At 47.9% G+C, this 19273-nt stretch overlaps 1 protein-coding gene across 2 annotated transcripts in view; it reads right to left on the bottom strand.

Annotated features, from left to right (window-relative positions):
• Positions 1-15971, bottom strand: part of CREB3L2 (cAMP responsive element binding protein 3 like 2) — a 74414-nt gene extending 58443 nt beyond the window's left edge. Inside the window, exon 1 of one of the 2 annotated variants that reach the window (XM_036400703.2) lies at positions 15776-15971. In XM_036400703.2, coding sequence (XP_036256596.1) covers positions 15776-15883 — 108 coding nt within the window. In that variant the 5' untranslated portion in view covers positions 15884-15971. The remainder of the gene's footprint in view (positions 1-15775) is intronic. The other variant, XM_036400701.2, reaches the window with a different exon arrangement.
• Positions 15972-19273: the final 3302 nt, after the last annotated feature.

The following is a 19273-nucleotide window of genomic DNA, read 5'->3' as shown; positions in this document are numbered from 1 at the left end:
ATCAAATTTGGATCTTCTGAGGTTTGCATCACTTCCTGGTAAGGGCACATTTTGTCTTCTTTTTTTTCCCTGTCTTTAAACCCCTCCAAGCCCAGCCAGAATCCAAACCAAAGTGGCTGAGCCAGCTTGCACTATACTTTATCAGTCAGCCTTTGACCAAAGCAAGCACCCCAGACTTCCCAGAGGTGCCCCTGACCAGCAGGCCCAGCTTCTCACAGTGGCATCAGTACACACAACCGCATCATGTCTGCCAGGGAAAGATAAAAAAGCACAGCCTGCAGATAAACATTCTGCTGCTAAGTCACAGGTTCATCATGCATATACTAGAAATATGGAATAAGAGGAACCCAGCCTGCTCTAGTGATAACTCTTGTTTTAAGTGAAATTACAGTTTCTGTTTTCTTAAATTTCGTCCTGGTCCAAGTAGTCTTTATTAAAGTTTTAAGCAAAGAGAGCTTCTTGCTAGTTTTTCCTCCCAAATTCTGTCAAACTGGCTGTTGTTCAGTCTATGCCCTGTCCCTTAGTCTGAACCCCCTGAAGAGCTCTGCAAAGCTTAATCTGGAAAGGGAAGAGGTTCTCCTATTGAAACATATTCAGCACAAGCTGGCAGGTCTGAATTAGACACACAAAAACCTTACAGTGAGAGCTCCACAAGACCACCAGCACCTACCAGCAAGGTAAGGAGCAGAAGTGACACACTCCTACACTGTATGGTTTCTAGGGCAGGAGATGGCTGAAAGAGCACACATTTCTCAGCTCTTCTACATCTCTCTGCCCCTTCCCTGGATCCCCTCAACAGATTCTCTGGCTATACCCTTTCCCAGTAAGATAATGGAAACCCTTTTTACTCCCTGTTGTGGTTACACTTGTGCCCTTTCATATGAGCCTGCCCCTCAGGGAGGTGTGAGAAACTGTGCACTGGGCTACAGTGAAGAACACCTAAATGAGGCAGAGATGTTCCTCACATGAAACTATTTAAAAAAAGACATTTTATAACCCTTTTTTTCCTCCCTGCCAGAGAGGGATGGAAAAACCCCCTCCTTCCTCCCAACCTTATTTTCCTGTTTGGTTTTCAAAGGAACACGAGGATATAAAGGAACCAGGTCACAAAGACAATTTGCTAAAAAGGAGACTCTGAGAAGTTACCAGTGACCTCAAGCATTTGAATGTAGTGTCTGCAGTTACACTGACCATAAGGTCCTAAGGCTCCCTGCTCCCTCCCTGAGTGGGGAACATCCCATTTGCCTTGGCTCCGCTCCCTGAAGCGCTGCGTCACTAACTGGAAACAGCCCGGCTTGCAGGGAGATTCCAAGAACAAACCCAAAGGAGCAATGCAACCACAGGCACCACTCCTCACACCAAATCAGGGGAAAATACAGGAGGCTGAAGGAGCCTGGTCCTTGCTTGGCCCCTGGCTAAGCTAACAAAAGAGGGTTTAAGTGTTTCTGTGTTGCAAATAAGCACAGTGAGGAACCTGAAAGTGCTGATTATATTAATTGTGCTCTTGTACTTCAGAGAAATCCCTGACAATCTGTTTAGAGACCAAAAAAAAAACCTCCTCCCTGCTGCTATGAGACAGCACTAGGCTATGTGTAACCTCAGGGCTGCTTCTACACCAGGCCCTCCTCCGAAGTCCAGAGGGAAGATCAGCTCCTGTGTGAGTACAGCTCCAGTCTGAGACGTGTCAAATATCTCTGCTTAATGCAAGAGCTCTGAAGCAAAGCATCACCCAGACACATTTCAGATTGTCACAGCACTGCCTCAGATGCTCACAGAGTGCAGCATCTGCCAGTGACTGAGCTGGTCAAAGAGCTGTCTCCCAGCACCAGCACAGCCATCTCTCCTTGGCACGCAGTGCAGACCTCTGATGTCACAGCCTGAGCTGCACACAACTCATCACATTTCCTCACCCCATCTGCCTCCACACTTCTTCACACCCCTGCTTGGCCCAGGTTTTCTCAGGCATTTGCTCACTCACTTCATCCCATCTCCACAGAATTCTGACTCCCATTTTTCCCTGTTGTTTGACTGAACTGATGGAATGCAGCCTGCCTGCCTCAAACACCACACCTCTTGTTGGAGATCTCGGCAGAACTGAGGATTTTTGGGACACCTGCTGGAAAGTGCCTTAGGAGGGCTCAACCAAGAGAGGATATGCAAGTCAGGAGAGACCCCTGAAAGGCCTTCTGGCAGGACTCTGAAAAGCCAGGCATGTCCTGTCCTGTGGCTCCACTGCCACAGGTCACCTTTGCACAGCAGAATGATGAAGGTGGTCACAGGAGGAGAACTTGCCCCACAAATTAAGTGGTGCTGAACGACCAGCATTGCTCATTTACTCCATCCCCAGACAGGCTCTGGAGGTGACTCCCAGCAGCACGTAGCTTCAGCCTCTCCTGGTGGAGCCTGACCAGCCTGACAGGATCATCAGGCTGAGGAGCTTCATTCCTTGCCAGACATTCTCCAGGAGGCACTCCATGCTGAGCAGGTCAGGAAGGGGCCACTCCACGAGTGCAGCAGCATTTCCCCACACACCACAGGCACACTGGGACTTCATGCCACAAGGAGAAGCAACACTGCTTTAGAGATGATGTGCACTCTCCTGGTCATTGCTGTGTTTCCAGTACAGCTTCTGGACACTTTCAAACCACATCTGCTGTCCACACTATACTGGAACAAAATATTTTTGCTTCTAGCATATTCCAGAGAAAAACCAAAACAGCATTACCACTACAAAAGGTTATGCCATGTCATGGAAGCAGTTTAAGGCACCATCTTCTGTCTGCCAGCTGCCTAAATACAGAGATGCCAAGGGAGAAAAATTACTCACCCTTCCCAAATGTCCCAGGACCCCTTCTCCTCCTGTTTCAATCTGCATGTCAAAATTAAAGACTATTTCCCTATAAACTATGAGGAGACTGACCCTGGATCACACAGAGACCTCCAGGCTTGCTAAAATGCTGCAGAAGTTCTGGACAGACCCTAATGAGATAAGGCTGCCATAGCCAAGGGATTTTAATCTTCCTCCAGCTGATGGTGTAGAAAGGTACAGGCTTGTAGAGTGATGCACAGAGACAGAGGGACAAGAACAATCTTCCACTGTTAAACACTGGGGTAAAAGTTGGTACCATATCAACTACCACCTTCCATTACTTATACCTTTAAAATAAAAGCTACAAACTTTGCTTTTTTACCTGTATATTTATCCCATCTTCTCACACATTCCCTCCTTCCTCATACCTCACCCTAACTGCCTTGCTTTCTGCTTCTCCTCTGCCCTTGCCTTGTCAGGGTTGAAGACCCCTGGCACACTGACACCAATCACGTGTGTTTTACCCACTCTATACAAGGCCACCTTTGGTACGCAGCTTCAAGAGGGAACATACATAAAGTTGGCCCTGTATTTTGGGACTAACATCTTTTTTCTAGCTGAAATCTTATCCTTCTCCATCTGCCTTGCATATTTTCCTCCTTTATATGTGCCAAGAGGTGTCGTGATAAACACAAGCAGTTCAAAACCAGCTTGAAGCAATTAAAGCACTTACTTAAACTTCACTGAAATCAACAGTTCAGGAAAATGACCAAATGCTGTGATGCATGTGATGTATGTTCTGCCTTGAAGTATCCAGAATCAACAGACCCAGCAATAAAGTTTTATAGCCTTTCAAGCTAGAAAGGACTATGAAACCTTCCTAATCTTCCCTGTTCTAATCCACTGTTTCCATAAGGTACCCTTATATAGGATCTGATAATTTGTTGAAATATAGCTGCCAGAAGAGAACATGGGTGTGCCTCAAAGATTGAGGAATGAGCATTTTTCTTAAGTCAAGCATTTTTTAGCACATTTTTTGTTATGCATTCCAAGTCTTGATTTCCAATTCACCTGTATTCACCTGTCCCATAGGTAGACACATCTTTGTGTTCCTAGTCACATAACTTTGCTTCCAGATCATGGATGAAAACCTTGAGAAGCCTCCTGTCTGGTTCTTTTTGCAGAACCCAATAAGTCTATTCTCTGACACCAATTCTCTGTTAGCAATACTTTGAGTCAGTCCTTTAATTCCATACACTTTGTGGTACAATCTTTCAGCCAATACAATGAAATAAATAGCCAATTGCTTGCAAAATTTTTCCATTTACTATCATTTTTTTTCATCTCAAAGAATGTAACCAGGTTTGTCTGACTATATCTGCTTTCCATTAAATTCTATCTACTAGGGTTAAATCCTATCTGTATTATTGCACTCTGTAACGGTGGAATACTAAAAGATTCCAAGTATTTTTACATATCTTTGGTACCAGGATCTCCAGTGCATAGTTTTAATTTCCTCCCCTTTGCTCTATTAATTGAAGATTTTCAGCTATTTCCCCATAATGTCATGAGCCAACAAAAATCAATGTCAACAAGCCAAACTTCCCCTCTGGGACCTTCCAGCCTATCTGGATTTCCAGTTTTTTCTAGATTTACTGGTTCCAAGGCATTTTGTAACCTGATTACTGACAGTGGCGAATTTTCACATGACACCATTTAGAAAGGTAGGCACCTTTCTACCCTTACACTTGCCAACATTGTGTTTTCCCCTTGGATATTCTTTGCTGATCATCCTCAGTTTCTCTTTACTTCACACCAATTCTTTTTTACCCCTCTCTAGTAAGCATTAGATCAGACAAAAAGAGAAAAGGTACTACCAGAGGACACTAGCAGTTTAAAAAAGGCACAGCATAATATAGCTTAAGATTCTTAATCCCCTTTATGATAATTTTAATCTAAGCACAAAGCTCTGAAAGGATCCTGCTGGAAGTACAGAAATATTCATTATCTGTGTGTTATGAGAACCACAGCTGAAATCAAAGTTTTCAGACACTCTATTCTGGTACAATTACTGAAAATGACATTGCATACATGACATGAAACTGAGAAAGATGCCTCAAGAATAGTAATGTTAGCTTAATATAAACTGTTCTGATCACATCACTTCCTCAAACTCCTCCAAACACCTGTCCACCTTTAAAGCAATACATATTTAATGTTTGTAATAATTTCTCACAAACCTGCTACTTCAACCCCTTACTTTTGCAGCTGTTCTTGGAATTCTCCCAAATGAGCCTCTTTCAGATATCCAGGTGTCAAGAACTGAAAACTCCTCAGCCAAACTGTGACATACTGACACCTGCAAGAGCCAGGTTTTTAAGAATCTCCCCAAACCATACTTTTCAACACTTTCATCCCCACAACAGCAGAAGCACAGTTAATTTGCCATCCCCAACCACAGCCCAGTCTCCTTTACAGCCAGACTTCACAGCTTTCTGCACTCAATAACTGCTTCAGAAGCCTCTTCAGCAACTCAAGTTTCTGCAGACTCTTGTTTCTTGCTTACAATTCCAAGCTCCCTTTTCCCCCTCAAATGCCTGTGAATTTGAAACAATTTCCTTGTAGCTCCAGTGGCTCCATCCCTGCCACCACACCATGTCCCTCTTGAGCACTAAAACCACATCTTAAAACCTAGTAGGGCTTTTTCCCATCCCCAACTAATCTTGCCAGCAAGCTCTCCCAAGCACGGTTCTTTTTCATTAAATCTAAAAAAAGATGTTCTGGACACAAAACTTTAAACTTTTTAGAAAAGTAATCAAGATTTTAACTGCACATTTTTGAAAGTCAGTGACACTTTTTGTGTTCATTTTGATCTGGCAGTGTTTGTAGTTGAGAAAAAAACAGCAACATGAATTAAGTTCATCTTTTCCCTGTGGTTTTTCTAACATATTTCTAACAACCCAACAAACAAGCAATGGCAATAGGGAAACATTCCCAAGTCACAGAGCAGACTCCCCAGAGCACTTTTCTGATGGAAATTTAGCTGAAATTTTGCTCTGAATTAGAACAGCCAAGTGAGAAGTCACAAGTCACCCTGGGCAAGTACAAAATACTACTTCTTCTCTTTTAATCCTCCTGGCAAGCGACAGCATCCCCTGAAAGCCATGAGAAGCAAACAAGCTGAATTGAAAAAGAGCTGCAAAAGCACTAAGGCTCGAGGAGGAGACAAATTTTGCATCCAGAAAGCTCATGCCTTAAAAGCAGTGAGTGCCAAAGCTCATTCCTGCCATGCCTGTTCCTGCAGGCAGTCGTGCCTGAGTGGTGCCTTCCAGCAGAGAGAGCTGCAGATCCCCAGGGAGCAGCACCCATCCACATCTGGAGCCCCCTGCAGCTGCACCCATGCACATCTGGAGCCCCCTGCAGCCACACCCACCCACATCTGGAGCCCCCTGGCAGCTGCCAGCTCCTGCCCCCTCCCAGTGAGCCTCCCTGCAGGAGTACCATAAGGGAAGGGGTCAGCCAGGCAAGCAGGCACTGAATCATGTGGATGGCACTCTCTCCATCTGGAGAGGCAAGGGGAAATGCTTCCCAGTGAGAGGAAGGGCAGATGGCTCACAGCCAGCCATAATGGACATCCCCAGAGGGCCCTCAGTCCCTGTGGCATTTCACCAGGGAGCACGCAAGGCATTAGAGCCATATGTAGGCAGTGCCAGTTTGCTTTGCTTTTCTTTTTCTAAAAAGAACCCTTCTGCTTTATGCCCTTTTTCTAACAAATACATCTTACCAGCCTGCCTGAAAGCCCACACCACTGCCAGGCCTGAGTCACACAGCCAGCAGTGCAGGGGGGAGGCACAGAGGAGGAGGGAAGGGAGCTGCAGCACCAAGGAGCTCCAACAAGACACACCATCAGTGCTGATGACGAGGCCAGTCACACCCATGATGAGAAAGACAGATGTTTTGCAGAAAGTCAGCCGCTGCCTCATATGAGCAGTTATGAAAGTGGAGAGTTCAGACATCATATTTTCCTTCAGTCTTCATCCTTTTCTAGCCAGGACAGATCCCAGAAAGCCAGGTGTCTGGCTGCAGGAAATACTAGAGCCTTAGTTCTAAGTTCTTAGTCTCGGCCCCTCCTGAAGGCATCACTGTGTCTGTAACACCCCAGGCTTTCTAAGGAAACCCTGCCATCACTGCTCCAGCACTGGTGAGAAAATCCAGGACAGAAGATCAGTTCTCTGCCGCTCCTGAGTTTTGCTTCTACATGTACACAAATCTCTCCTGTGGGGACCAGAGGCTCCATAAATGAGAACACACATGTCTTCAGATAACCCCCACAAAACCAAAACATTGCAGGTGGATTACAGAAACCAACAAAAGAACCTATTTTTTTCCTAAGACTGGAGAAAAAAAAAAAAAAAAAAAAAGCAGCCTTGGAATAAGCATTCTCTTGTGGACAGAATTTGCTGCAGGGCTGAAGGAACAGAGATCTGCTTGGTATTCAAGGACTGGAGTTTGGGGTTTTTTTTTGGTTGGGTATTTTTCAGGTTTTAGGTCTACAAAATCTCCTCCATGCTACTCACATGAGCTAATCCATGAGGTGGTCTTTTTCCACACCCACAGTTTCAGGGTTATTCACAGAAAGGAAATAACACAGGCATGAGGTAGCATAGACAAACAGCCTTGAAACAAACCAGCCTGGTGCCCAGCAGTGCCTTGTCTCCATCTGAACAGGTCAGTGCCTTGAGACCAGACTGCTGTAAAAGGAACCACAGCACAGGTCCAGCTGGAACGGGGCTCAAGTCATCTCTAGCCCAGCCTTCTACCCAAACAGGGACAACACTAAGCTAAGACCAGCTTACTCAGGGCTCAGTCAGTCAGGTCTTAAAAACTTCCAAGGAAGGAGGTGGTGCAGTCTCCCTGGGCAGCTCTCTCTCCAGTGCTCAATTATCCTCACTGTGAAGCCCTTTTTCCTTACCAGTCTGAACCTCTCTCACTTCTGCTGGTGTCCATTTCCTCTCACCCTCCTGCCATGCTGTGGTGTAAAGAGCCTGACTCTTTTTCCACTCTTTTCTACAGACCTTCCCATCACAGCATCCAAACTTTGGAGAAGAGAAATTAAACCAGGTACTCCTAAGCACAGCAACTGAAAGATGCTTCTCTTGCTTCACAAGTCACCATGTGCTGCAAAGAATTTTGCCACAGCTGAGGACTCTGCTCACATCCAAAATCAGGGGCAGCGCTCAACATCCTTAGTGCAGAACAAGGGCAAATGGCTTTCCTCGTGTCTCCTGGAGATCAGCCCATCTCACCCAAAAAAGCACACTCCTTAGCTCTGCAGGCAACTTCAGCTGCAGCAAGAGTGCTGCAGGGTCACCAAACAGCCTGGGCTCACCACAGCAGAGCTGCAGGAGTGCAGTGAGCCCAGCCCCAGGTGAGCCACTAAAGCTCCTCAGGAATATTGCTCCTTGCCCCTACACTACAGAGAGAGGAGCTTCCAGCAATTTGTGCCCTGCATTGCTGCTCAGGACACATCCAATCTGGCAAGGAAGGAGGCCTGGAGCTCCCTAAAACACCCAAAGCTCCCTAAGGCATTATTAGAGCAGCCTGGTGTCTATTTCTCACCCCATATGACTGACAGATTGCATGAAAGGACAAAGCCAGCCCCAGCACAGCTGCAGAGAAATGTTTTTCTTTGGCAGAGAGGAGAGAGATGAAGTGGGTGTCACGTTTTTCCATTAGATTTTTGCCTGTCGCCACGGCAGAGCCAGATCACATACAGAAGATTGAAAGCCAGTTAGCAGCAGATGGCAAAAAAAATAGAAGGTCATAGTTTCCAAGACACAGAGAGGTCACTGGCAGTATTCAGCTCCACATTTGGATGGATGGCACCTGTGGGGACAGCTCTAGCAATTAAGGTCTATCCCATTTAACCATACTTTATTTTCCCACATTGCCTTCTCTGCTTCCCTACTCACCCTCAGGAGAGGGAATGCTCATTACTTGGTAGAGTATGTATATCCTTCCTGCACACATTTAGCACTCCACTCAATCCAGTGACTTTCTTTTCTGCAGTTGTGATCTGTGTCTGACAGCTCACAGGCAGAGAAATGAGGAGAAAGTCCCTGCTCTGAAAAGCTCAGCATCTCAGACTGGATGTGCACCTCAGCTATGCCTTGTTAAACCCCACCATTTTCCTTTTTCACCTGTCTTCTCTACTGCCTATTACTCACTTCAGAGAGGTGAAAGGGCAACATATTTGCCAGAAAAATTGTGGCCCTAAGCCAAGCTTATTCTTTGCATGCCATTCCTTTTGCTTTTATGAAAGAAAAATAATTTAGCATCGAAGGCAGCCTCCACTTTTCACCAGGACTTGACATCATGGAGGGGTGGTGGGGCCATGGACCAATCCAACATCAGTGCTTCCCTGAAAATCAGGTCTGTCTGTTTTTCTGCTACATACCCACATCCTTCTCAAACAAGCCTTTTTCCTACTGACCCTTGAACAAATACTTCTTCCAGGCAAACCCTGTTCTTTCCAGTGACATCCAAATCAGAGTCTGCTGGTATCAAATAAATACACACATGCACATCAGGCTTGCATCTAAGCATCTAAGAACTCATAAATCTACTCTGACTATTCCCACTGCACATTCCTTTAGCTCAAAATGCAGTTCCACTACCCCTTCCCCAGCCAAATATTCCTACCTGCCCTTTCACATCAGCATCAGTACCTGGGCTGCTACAGGGCAAGCTGTGTCAGGGAACTGATCAACCTGAAAGCTAATTTCTGGCAAAAAAAGTCATTTCAAAACTGGATGAGCTCGCAGGCAGCTGCCACAACAGCCTGTGGTTACATCCAGGTGCAGAACTGCACTGTCAGTTCTTGTCACCCACAAAAAAACACAGCCAGAAGGCATCTCCATGATTCAGAGAGAGATGAATAGGAAGCAACAGCACAAAAGAATGTGCCCTCCTGAAAACACAGACTAAGAGCTCTGCTGTTAGAGCACCCCTCAGGGACCCACCAGGAACCTATTTCTCTTGGAAAAAGGGCAAGATGCTCTAGGGAATCAGAGGAGTTAAAGGGGCTCAGGTTGGCAGCCAAGACAGCCTGTGACAAATGCCACAGAGCCAGGCCAGACACTCTGTGTCTGACAGCAGTTTCACCTATCAGTAATTGCTAATCTCACTCACAAAATGATCCCTCTCCAGAAGTGAGAGAAGCAGCCAAAGACAGAGATGATGGATGTTTAAACCAAGTATTATGAAGAGACTGGAAAACAGCTTTTGGGAATGCAGGGAGGAAGGTCTGCAGACAGCAGTAGGGACAGCAAGGCCTGATAACCAACATTTGGATACAAAAAAGCACAAAAATGCAGCACCTGTCTGCAAGTGCAAAGCCAGCAGTAAAACTTGCCTGGTCAGAGACAGGGGGCTACTTTCAAAGTGTCTTCAAAGCAACAACCAAGTACCTCAGAGGGACCTTGTGAGCTGAGGGACCAAGAGAAAATGAGCTCACAATGACACAGAGGTCCCAGCTCTTTGGAGGGAGGAGTAGCCAGCAAGGCACAGCACACACACTGGCCTCTTCTACAGACACAGATAATCCTAAAAAAGCGAGACTGCTTTAATAAAAAACTAGTCCCCATCCCATGAGAGGGGAAACTCACTTAGCCCTAGCTAAGAAGGGGCTCTTCACATTGCAAACAAAGACCTGCAAAGAGCACAAGTTCCCACCAGCCCTGTAGATAAGCTGAACAACTCCAGACACAGGAAAGCCCTGTCTGGTAACACCATAAGTGAAATTCCTTTAGCCCTGCTATCGTGCACAACCTGCTCCATGTGTAAGGACTGCCTTTCCAAAGGAAACATTTACACAGCACAGTGCACAGCAGTCACGTCCATTAGGAAAAGGAATAAATAGTGGGTTTGTACATTATGCTGGCTCATTCCTATCTACCACGCTTCAAAGTTGGTCCCAGGACAGACTGACATTTTTTCCAGCTCCTGTCTTCACTGCAGATCAAGCACTTCACTATACGGTTACAGCCAGCAACTCAATACCCCCATTTTTCTAATTTTAACTGTCAGAAAACAGCAGGGTTAAGTTTCAGGGTCTCCTACTTGTGTTTATCTCAGCTTTTAGAGGAACTGTAGATCAGTTAGACCCATTACAAGTAAGTGACATGTCTCTTGGCAAACTGGAATAGTTTTCTTATTTAAATCAGGGAAGAAAACGAGGAGAAATGGTTTTCAGTGCAAGGCACCATGTACAACTAATTTTGCTGTTCAGCAGTTGTGATGTTGACTTTTTTATTGATATGGAAAGTCATTGACAAAATTTAACACTACTGCTTTGTATGAGCTCTGTATACAACTATTTAAAAATCTCACTTTCTCATTTCCCCTCCTCACTGCAATTTTGGAAAAATCTTTCCAAGTACTGACTGTACAAATATTTTACATAAAGCCAGCTGCAGGTGTATAGAGAAGAAAGAATGAGGGATTTCAGCTTTATGGTTTGTGGGCAACAGACCAAACCCCACGTGCAAATAAATGAAGTAGTTCTCCCCCTACCCAAATGAAAGAGAAATTGGATCCAACTATACTGACACCAGAGAGCTACATGCAGCCACCACACAATAAGATACAGCCAGCTCCACATCCACACCCGCTGCAGCAACCACAGCTTTCAATTAAATACACACAGACTGTAAAAATCAAGCCCTGCCATCCATTAAAATAACGACTGCCCTGCTCCAAAAGCTCGAGGCACTCCCTGGCAGCTCATCCAGAAGCAGCTTTCCTGCAGAAGTCATTAGACACACAAAGCAGCAGCAACCATCGTTTCTGTGGCAGAGGAAATGAGTCACCAGGCGGGCTCCGCTGAGGTTCAGAGGTTTGTGATGGAGAGGAAAGGCCAGCTCAGAGTTTCCCCAGCTCATCTTAGATGACAATCACAACCCTGACCATTAACCTTCACCTTTGGCTTTGCTTTCACAGGGAGACAGAAACTTGCTAGCTGCAGCCTGGGAAGCCTCCTCCTCTCATTCCAACCCACAGTGCACCCCTGAGCCAGGGCTGAGCTGCCCACAGCATCCCCAGTGACATGGAAACAGGATCACAGGGCTCAGACACCACCCAGGCAACAGCAGCAGCAATGTGACATCTCACCAATTTCAATGCAGTGTGACATCTCACTAATTTCAATGCTTTCATGAGTTCCAAGTGCAATAGGCAGGCTCTTTAACAAATAACCCATTTGGGCTACTTGGCACTTGAAGTTACTTTCCAGTTAACCACTCATCCAAACAACCAGGACATGACATCTAGGAATTTAGTCCTAAATACGTGAGCCAGCTGCTGTCCCCCATACCTGCAGGGCAGCTGCAGTTCTACATGTGCCATGCCATGATCACATCCATGCTTGCATTCTGCTGCATTTGCTACCATCTGGAAGCGGCATCCCATGGGTTAAAAGAGCCATGAAAATGGGGGGGGGGGGGAAATAAAAATGTCCAAGAACCACCTGCCTTTCAGCCCCCATCCAGCCATGGGACAGGTAGCTGGCATTTCATGGCGTGTTTGTCAGACTTATCCACCTACATCAGATGTGGCACTTGTCAGAGAAGACGGGGTCCCAGCTGGGCCATGTCCAACCACAGACCAGTTCCAGTGGAGCCCCAGGGCCTCCAGCAGAGCTCTCACACTTCAGGCCCACCTGTGTGTTATGGAAAGTAACAGCAGCAGCAAGAAGCTGGAGGTTTTGCCACACTTCTGCTCCCCTTGGACTGTGGCAGGTGTTGTGTTTCTCTTCTGTTCAACCACCAAAAAAGCACAAACTAACAATAATAACACTAATAATAATAACAACACTGCCTTGCACAGTGCCAGCACATGGTACTACCAACAGAGTCACAACAAGCTACAGCACAGCTGAAGATTGATTATATAATGCAGACACGTGACACATACCATGAACACGCCTCTGGGAAACCTTTCAGCCTTCGCTTCCATGGGAAACCACTCTGGAAAAATAACTGCTATAAAGCTATCTGCCATGCAGGTGAGGACTTTAATGAGACTTTAACCTCCAGGACTGCTGCCTGCCAATAGCAGAGCTGAGCTCCTCGAGGCCCCACTTTCTCCAGGTACAGCTGATGGTATCACTGACAGCACCAGTGGGGTGAGGGAAGGGCTCCTCACACAGCTCCAGGCACTGGTGAAATCATCAGCTCTTAAAGAGAAATGTAAATCCCCAGGAGGTTGGATTTCAGCCCTGGTAATTAAGGCAGGCTGGAACAGTTTAAAATAGAGGTCAATTTTTAAGTGTATGCATACTTTCACACTTGTCTGCTAGTGTCAAATCAACAAGAGCCAGGGGCAGCCTTTTTGGTCATAGAAAGGTTAAATTTCAACTCAAAACACACAAAAAGCAGTTGGCACAAAATTCTCACCCTCACCAGTCCGTACACGCAGGTGGAATGACACTGACCCTTCTTCCTGCTGGTGAGCTCTCCCCTCAATCATCATCTTCTCCCTCCTGCCCCTGCCAGTCCAGCTTGTGCTCCCAGGGCTGCCCTGACTGTCCCAGAGGCTTTTCCCAAGTTTTCTTGGATGCAGACCTGCACATCCAGCTAAGGGGCACCTGAGGAGTGTGTGAGGAGCAGAAGATGCTGTAGGACCCTTGTTCCTTGGCTGTGATGGTGACAGCCAGCACAGGGCGTGGGCACTCCTGCACAGGGGGCACGGGAAGGGTCTCCTCATCATCCCAATCTTTCCAGAAAAACCCTGCAGTAAGTTTGCAAACAGCAGAATAACGGGGTCAAACCAGTCCTCCCAGAAGGAAAGCACAGCCCAGGAGAAGAACAGATGTTTCATCCAGAGAGCTTGTTTGTTTGTTTTGGGTTTTTCAAATGATTCTGTGAAGTTTTGGCCAGAGGTAAATAGAAACCTTGTGTTTTATGGTATTAAGCATGGTATTCTCCTCCACATGGCAGAGCACATTCACAAAAGAAATTTTTCACTCTAAAGAATGTCAATTTCATAAACATTCCTCTCTTCTTTAAAGATTGCAATACCTCACTAAACCTACTTTATAGCATTTAGTTGGGCATTTTTTTCTGAAACTTTTTTCAGAAGAATTCCAAGAACAACCAAAAAGAGAAATTGATTTAATGCTTTTTATTTGGCTTCAAGAGGGTCTCTAAAGAAATCTTAAACTTCTAAAAAGACCCAATCAGCAAGACAGCAAACACAAACAAATCAATGTCAGTGTTCCTCCCAACAAAAGTCATCACAGCCCAATATTTTGCAGATCCAGCTACACACTGTCCCTTAAAAAATGCTCACCATCATAGCATTCCAAGCTGAAAATCCCCAATAAAACTTGAAAACAGAAAAGGGAAAAGCATCCTATTTCCATCCACCAGACAAACAGGATGTTTTCTTTATCAAGACACACTTAATTCTCAGGCTCCTTGAAATAGGGCAGAAAAGACATATACATGTCACTGCAGCTACAGTTTCTAGCCCAAGTGTAAGATCTCCTTCAAAGCACTAATTAAAGAAGACATGAGAACATGAGTAAGAAAACAAAAGTTAAGAGTGGCAACTCCATCCTCATCACAAGGATCCAAACAGAGCAAGAGGAAGTATGCCAGCACAACCATAAAATCTGAAGGGGAACCCTCTCCAAAGAGCCTCTCATTTCATTCACAACATTCTTGTTGATAAAGAAAAAAAGCCACAAGAAAACAGCTGTTTGAAGGAAGAGCTTTCCATTGCTAAGTGCTCCTGCTGGCTTTTAAAAGCCCAAGCCACCATGACAGGATTGCCTTTCCCCGGATCTATCAGAAGACACACATTGCGCAAGAAAGCCCAAGACTTTCAAAGACAAAGAAGCCAAACACTGTTTAAAGACCCGTCAGGCGTGCAGCAGGCTCGCTTCCTGCTGGGACCAGGCTTGGAGCTTGTGACGGACACGATCCCGGATCACACTACCACGCACCACAAATAAGGTTTTCCTTGTTTGCCTTACAAGACCAACGCCAAGATCAGCACGGGGGCAGTGCTGCGGGATCCCCGCTGCTCCCACGGAGAGCCGGGCGCCTCGCTCGGGGCTGCATTTGCACATCACCCTCCTGCAGGGTGCAAGGAAGAGACGCGGAGCCCGTCCTGGGGCGCCAGCCCCGGGGCACTGCCACATCCCGCGTGGATGTCGCCACCTCCGCGTCCCTCTGGATCTCCATCCCAGCACGTGCCCGACAGCCACACCGAGCGTGTGGGGGAGAATTCCACGCCGCTGTCCCGAGGTGCTCCGGCACACTTCCACTCGGGATTTACACCGACGGGGCTTTGCAGAGGTTTTAAATCGCTGTGCTTGCGAGAAGCCTCCCTCCTGAGTAACAGCGAGCCAACAGACCCATTTCCTCGGAACTGTCCTAGCTATGCGTTTTACGCAAGCCAAAATATGGGGATTCCAGCCAAAAAACAAACAACAAAAACATCGAAACTTGTTTCACTTCCTTCCTGCGCTTGGGGAGCGGGATGGAGCCGGGACAGTCCGGTCCTTAAGAAGAAGACACGGCCGGCGACTCCTGAGCGGCCGCCCGGGAGAAGCGGCAACGCCGAGGGAGCCCCGGCCGGGCGGGGGAAGCGGCGCCGGACGGAGCGGGGGCCGCGGGACCCCGGTTACCGGGAGCCAGGCTCGGAGGAGAGGGAGCTGAGACCCTCCCCCCCCGACGCACAGGGGACCCCAAGGCCTGCCCGAGGACAGCCCGGCCTCGGGGGTGCAGTCACGGCGAGGGGCGCGGGGAGCACCTGTTGGCCAGACCCGCTCGGTGCCGACCCTGGGGCCCGCCGGGCACACACGGGGAGCCCGAGGAATCCCGCCACGGCCGCCGGAACGCGGCCCAACCACCCCACCCCCGGCCTCCGGGGCCGCCGCCCGCCCCCGCCGCTCCTCACCGTACGGCTCAGCAGCGTCTCGGGGTCTGCGGGCTCGCACAGCTCGCTCAGCTTGCGGTCCCAGTGCAGCAGCGGCGGCTGCTCCCCGCCGCTCTCGCACACCTCCATGGCGGCCGCAGGCACCCGCGCCGGACCGTCGGTCTGTCTGTCTGTCTGTCGGTCGGTCGGTCCGTCCGCCGCCCCGCCGCCGGACGCTGCCCCCGCCGCTGCCCCGGGCCGCGGAGCCGCGCGCTCGCCCCCGCCCCGGCGCGTCCCCTCCGCCGGCGGCCGCGCGCGGGCGTGGCCGGGCGGGTCACCCCCGCCACGCCCCCGCCGCCCCGCCGGCCAATCGGGAGCGAGAGGAGCGGGGCGCTGGCCAATGGGCGCGCAGACCCCGAGAGGCCGCGGCCGCGAACGTAGGCGTGGCGCGCGCGGCCAATGGCGCGGCGGAGCGGCGGGAGCAGCGACCAATGGGGCAGCGACAAGACTGCGGCCGGCGCGCGCCGCCCCGCCCCGCCCCGCGCCGGGCCGCCCTCAGGGAGGGACCCGCGGTGGCCCCGGGACAGAGGGGCCCGGACTGAGGGAACGGGACGGGACGGGACGGGAGGGGGCAGCGGGGACGGGGGTGCCTGTTCAGTGAGGACAGGTCAGAACGCACCTTCTGAAAACCACAACTTCACCGCTCGGGGCAGCCGCACCGAGGCCGCTGGTGCCTGCCTCAGATCGGGCCCAGAGCGTTCATCAACTGGCGGCAAAAATAATCCCAGGCAACGGGAAATGATGGTGTTTTGAGACTTGTGTTGCTGCCAGGCCGGGGCAAGACTGACTGTCCATTGTTCTTAAAAAGTGACAAGTTGCCAAATGTTTCGGGTTCAAAAAGCTGGGCATTGCTCAGGGCTTGTCTGAGCTCAGGCACGGCCGAGTGCTGAGGGCTCAGCTCAGCGCCAATGGACATTGCCAAGCTGCCTTATGCAGGAACAGTACTGCAATTCCTGGCGTGTTCCCTCTCTCCTAGAGCTCCCCTGAGACATCACCTCTGTGGCAGCCACTTCCACCCACTCACAGAGCCAGCACCTCATCCAGGCCTCACTCTGCAGAGCCCAGACTAACCCTCTGAGGAAAACAAAGCCAGAAGGATTGCCCAGCACTTAATAGGCACAACAGCAACAAAAATAGGGAAAATTATGGTGACTCCACCACCTTCATTGCTTTATAGTTTATTAAACTGCTGGAGTTTGATTAGGGAAAAAAAAGTGTAACAGAAGTTACATTATGTAAGATCTCCTGCAAAAATTAGTTATTTTAAGTTCATTATTGTGAAAGAAGTCAGTCTGATATTGGCCTTCAGCAGCAAAGAAAAGCCAAATTACCAGTACCTGAATTGCAACCTTCCACTTTGGCAAGCCCAAGCAGAGGTACAAACCTCTTGTTTGTACTGCCAGGCACTGTTATCAAAGCAATTCCATTGTGCCAGTCCAGAGATGCAGATTGTGAAATTCGTAAAGGTCAGTTCCTGATCCAGGAGCCTCCGTGTTTTCATTGGATGTGTTCTTCCTTTCAAAGCTTTTGAGGCCTTGTGATAATCCCTTTAGCAAAAGGCTCTACATCACCCTGCTGGCTGACATTAGCACCTTCTAAAATCACTTCTATGACTAGATAATTTCTGGGGGCTGGGGCACTCAATGACTGTTTTGCCCATATGAGAAGTCTAAAGGGACTTTTAGACTTGTGTTTGCCTTGTAAACCAACAGAACAAAGGCCACCTTAGAAGAAGGTGGTCCTGACTGGGTGAGTGCAGCTTCCTTTGCTGAGCATGATGAGAACAAGGGGCTCCCAAGGACTGGTGTTTGAGTACTGGGCTGAATTTTCTCACCCAAACACATTTCTCAGGCAGAAGTATTTATTTAAGGAAGAAGTTGCACAGGCACACACTTCTGTCCTTCCCTCTTGGGTAAATCACTCACACAAACTGAGGCACCCTGGGTAAACACCACACTGCTTTTCCCAGTGGTTTCCACTCTTCCTGCACCATGTAAAGCTGTGTCCCTCTCCCCTCTGCTCTTCCCCAGGGGCTCTCTCTTTATCACTGGTACTGAGGCACAGCTGCTGCTGTGAGACACAGTGCTGCTGAGAATTCATAAGTGTGCTGGAAGACTTCTTTGGCCACTGAAATATTTTGACACACAAAACTATCCATTTCAGGGGCTATAATATAAAATATAAAACAGAATATTGGTAAACAGGCATCCTGCCCAATCACTGACACATTATTAAAATTAGTCTTCAAGGCTACATGTAAGTTTTGAGCTTCAACGTCTCTGAAACAATGACCCAAGACTGTGTAAGGAAATGTGACCAGTTTGCTTTGCATGGTGGCAGCCAACAGCACAGAGACCACACTGATGTGTTTGTGCTGCAGCACCAGTTCTTCGTGGGAAAGGAAATCTGAAATAGCAAGGTTCTGCTGGAGGCTGGCAGCACATACAGGGCACCAAGAAGGAAGAGACAAAAGTGGAGGAAAGTAATCCTTTCCAGAGAATATTAATTATTCAGTGTGCTGATACAACACAATGTGTCACATGTTGCTGCCCACAGACTGACACTACACCAGCAATCAGGCACTGGCGAAAGCACCTTAAAACCTACAAGAACATGATACAGACACAGCTACCCTAACTTTATCCCATAGTCCCTGGAGGATTTGAATGGTGGACTTCAATAGTTACCAGCCTGCAAAAATCAAGGCTGTTTCTCCATGCTTCATTACTTTTCTCTTAGAACAGTTGTAACAGTATTATTAAGTTCCAACTCATGTAACTCTGAGAGCATTTTTGTTTTACTTTTTTGTGTAAGACCCTTTCCTCACCCCACTCTTCTTAACTGGGTTTGAACTCACCCTGCAGCACAAGGGGGGAGAGTGCAAAAATTGACCAAAATTCTACAAGAACTTAAAAGGGTGGGGAGTTATTGTCTGCACATATAGGAAAGAGAAGAGCTCAGCTTTTGTTTATACTGAGAATTCTCCTCCCTTTCTACAAGGAGCAAAAAGCCCACACAGAAAACACGCACAGAAAACCAAACCAGCTAAGAAAGAGGAGGCTGCTAAGGCAGAGCTCCAAACAAACACCACTTAAAACATCAAAGAACAAAGCAAGGAACAATACAAAGCCTGGCAAAGGAAAGGTGCTCTCCTTGCAGATCCGGGTTACAGAAGCCACAATTCCTGCAACCACATCATTACTCAGTTCTCCATCAGGTCAGCTGCACAAAGGTTCATTAAATATTTACAGGTGACATTTTTCTGACTTGTGACAACCAGGATCAAGATAACCATCCTTTTTCTACAGCCACTCTGTTCAAATCAGTTTGAGAAACCAACCAGCAAGAAAAGAGCAAACAGCAACAGAGCCCACAGAATGAAAACTGCCAGGTTTGTGAGCAGCTACCCTTAAAAATCTTAGCCCTTGAAAGCAACAGAAAACAGCCACAGCTAGAGATTTCTTCAACAAATTCAGCTCC

Source organism: Molothrus ater, chromosome 5 (assembly GCF_012460135.2).
Source record: "Molothrus ater isolate BHLD 08-10-18 breed brown headed cowbird chromosome 5, BPBGC_Mater_1.1, whole genome shotgun sequence".
Lineage (NCBI taxonomy): Eukaryota > Metazoa > Chordata > Aves > Passeriformes > Icteridae > Molothrus > Molothrus ater.
This window is presented reverse-complemented; position numbering and strand designations above follow the sequence as displayed.